Source organism: Macrobrachium rosenbergii, chromosome 42 (assembly GCF_040412425.1).
Source record: "Macrobrachium rosenbergii isolate ZJJX-2024 chromosome 42, ASM4041242v1, whole genome shotgun sequence".
NCBI lineage: Eukaryota > Metazoa > Arthropoda > Malacostraca > Decapoda > Palaemonidae > Macrobrachium > Macrobrachium rosenbergii.
In genome coordinates, this window is record NC_089782.1 from 51,033,890 (window position 1) to 51,036,389 (window position 2,500).

The 2,500-nt window shown below is 37.4% G+C and overlaps 1 protein-coding gene across 1 annotated transcript in view; it reads right to left on the reverse strand.

Annotated features, from left to right (window-relative positions):
• Nucleotides 1-2,500, reverse strand: part of LOC136827682 (uncharacterized) — a 7,194-nt gene that overhangs the window by 344 nt on the left and 4,350 nt on the right. The window contains exons 5-7 of the mRNA XM_067085144.1: nucleotides 1,304-1,504; nucleotides 830-991; nucleotides 177-350 (exon numbers count right to left, since the gene is read on the reverse strand). Of these exons, the coding sequence (XP_066941245.1) occupies nucleotides 177-350; nucleotides 830-991; nucleotides 1,304-1,504 (537 nt within the window). The remainder of the gene's footprint in view (nucleotides 1-176; nucleotides 351-829; nucleotides 992-1,303; nucleotides 1,505-2,500) is intronic.

A 2,500-nucleotide genomic window follows, 5' to 3' on the forward strand; every position in this document is an offset into this window, starting at 1 on the left:
AACGGAAAACTTATGCTTCGAAGAACTAAGGAAACTAAACTGAATTCAGTTTGCGTTTAACGCATTTTGCTACGTGTCCTGAACTGTTTAGACGATGCACAGGAGATTTCTCATTCTCATGACAGGGTGAAATACGATACGGAAAAATAGCGACAACGAGAATAGGAACTGCTTACCTTCCAGGTCAGCGCAGGCGCAGGCACTACTGTCTCACCTCCGGAAAGGCCCAGGTAGATTTCCACAGGGTTCCCGTTGATGTCATCGAGCTGTAGAACTCCCCAACCACCGCTGTAGATGGTCAGGTCGGTGCCATGCATCTCGGCCAGGTCTCTGACAGCGTATTCCAGGCGCTATACGAACAATAATATTGATGGAGGGCTAACTTAAAATGCATTGGTATTTTCTCATGAGTTAGGAAAGATCTGTGAGCTGTAAAATTTGTCAATAAAAGATTTCATCCATTCTTGATTATTATTTGTGATAATGGCAATGCTACACATCACTTTTATTTTTGTTCGTGACATGTTTGAAATTGTAGATTTGTAAGATTCATATCTAAGTGTAAGTAATGACACATTTTGTCCATTAGAAGGCCAAAATGGAAGATCGCTTTACTCAACTGTGTCCCTACTATGTTATTTTGATATTTTGATTCCATCATGTTAAACCATGGTAGTCACAGAATTATCTGTTACTCTTCCTACTTTTTATTCTTCAAATCTTTATTTATTCTGCTTCGAAATATTTACTGGACGTCAGATAACTCCTATTCATTAGTGAAAAGAAGAAAATTGATCAGCAACAGCAAAGAAAATACCACCATACGTACTTTCCAATTTCCGTTATTGAAAGCCTGCCACTGGGGTAAGGCGTTGATATAATAGTAAGTGGCGTCTTGCTCAGGTTCTGTCGCATAGTCTGCGTCAGGAGACATGTGGCCTTTGGCGAAGTAAAACTCCTTAGAGGGGTTGATGATGGACTCTGCTAATGCCTGGAGGAAAATTGATGCTACAAATTGTATGTCATTACTAGGGAAGTACTTTGCAAAATATTTAAGTAGTGGACTATAATATATTTCTTTTTCCCCCTCATGATAGGCAGTGTCCAGACGATTGTATCAAACTTTAATGACAGGGATGTTATTGTTGTTTTTTATATTAGCTTACGATGATCCCAGTTGAAAAAAAAAATAAATCAGTAACTGATCTTGTGCCAACAGGGTTATTTTCCCTTGTAGCAGTGAATATGTAGGCTACTAAATAACGTGTTGCGACCAAAACAAACAGACTGTAATATATCTTACATCATCTTTCAAGAGAGTCTTCATAAGTTCAAGCTGACTTGATTGAGAATATACAGTTGCCATGGAGACTGTGAAAAATCCAGTGGAGGTTTTGAAGGATGGGCGGGTTGGCTCGATGTCCTTGGCAGACACGCTGGCTCCGTGTATGATGTTTTCCGTGAACAGCGTCGTTTCGCTCACGGGGTCGAAGCAGATTCGAACCTGAATGAGCGAAGTGTTGTTGTTGATTACATACACCTTTATACACACACACAAACACACACACATAATATATGTATATACATACTATATGTATATATATATATAGACACACAACATATATATATATATATATATATATATATATATATATATATATATATATATAGATAGATAGATAGATAGATAGATAGATAGATAGATAGATAGATAGATAGATAGATAGATAGATAGATAGGTGTGTGTGTGTGTGCATTGCAATAACCACAATATCCTCTTAACTTCTCAAATTCTTCACAGTTTTTGGATACGTTTGTCACCACAAAGCCTGAGATTCAAACACAAGAATATGAAGGCATTCTGGTGTCCGTAGCAGGATTCGAACCCACACCAAGGGTATCAGAACGAGGTCGCGTCACCGTGGTCAGTAACACGACCTCGTTCTGATGCTCTAGGTGGGGTTTCTAACCCTGCTACAGACGTCAGAATTTCTGCATATCTTGCGTTTAGATCTCAGGCTTTGTGGTGACAAGAGTATCTGAAAAGTGTGAAGAATCTGAGAAGTTAAGAGAGCATTGTGGGTATTATAATAACCTAACATACCTGGTAAAGTGACCAGTATTATTATATATATATATATATATATATATATATATATATATATATATATATATATATACATACACACAACGATAGCATCACTATTTGCAAGATGCTAGAAGCTCGTATAAAGAAGCACGAAACAGCTTTCATTAGGTGAAGTTTACGCTTTGAGTGCAAGCTACAATCATGTGAATAAAATCGAACGTATACCTCATTGTTATGCAATGTCCCGTCAATGCTAGCATCTTATAGTCAGATGTTGTATTTTCCATTAGAAAATCTACAAAATAAAAGACATGACACCTATGATGAAGACGGTACTCTTATTATTCAGTAATTTGTCCCAAACACTAAGAATTAAGAAGTTGGAGGCACGTTAAAGGCAACAAAACACGT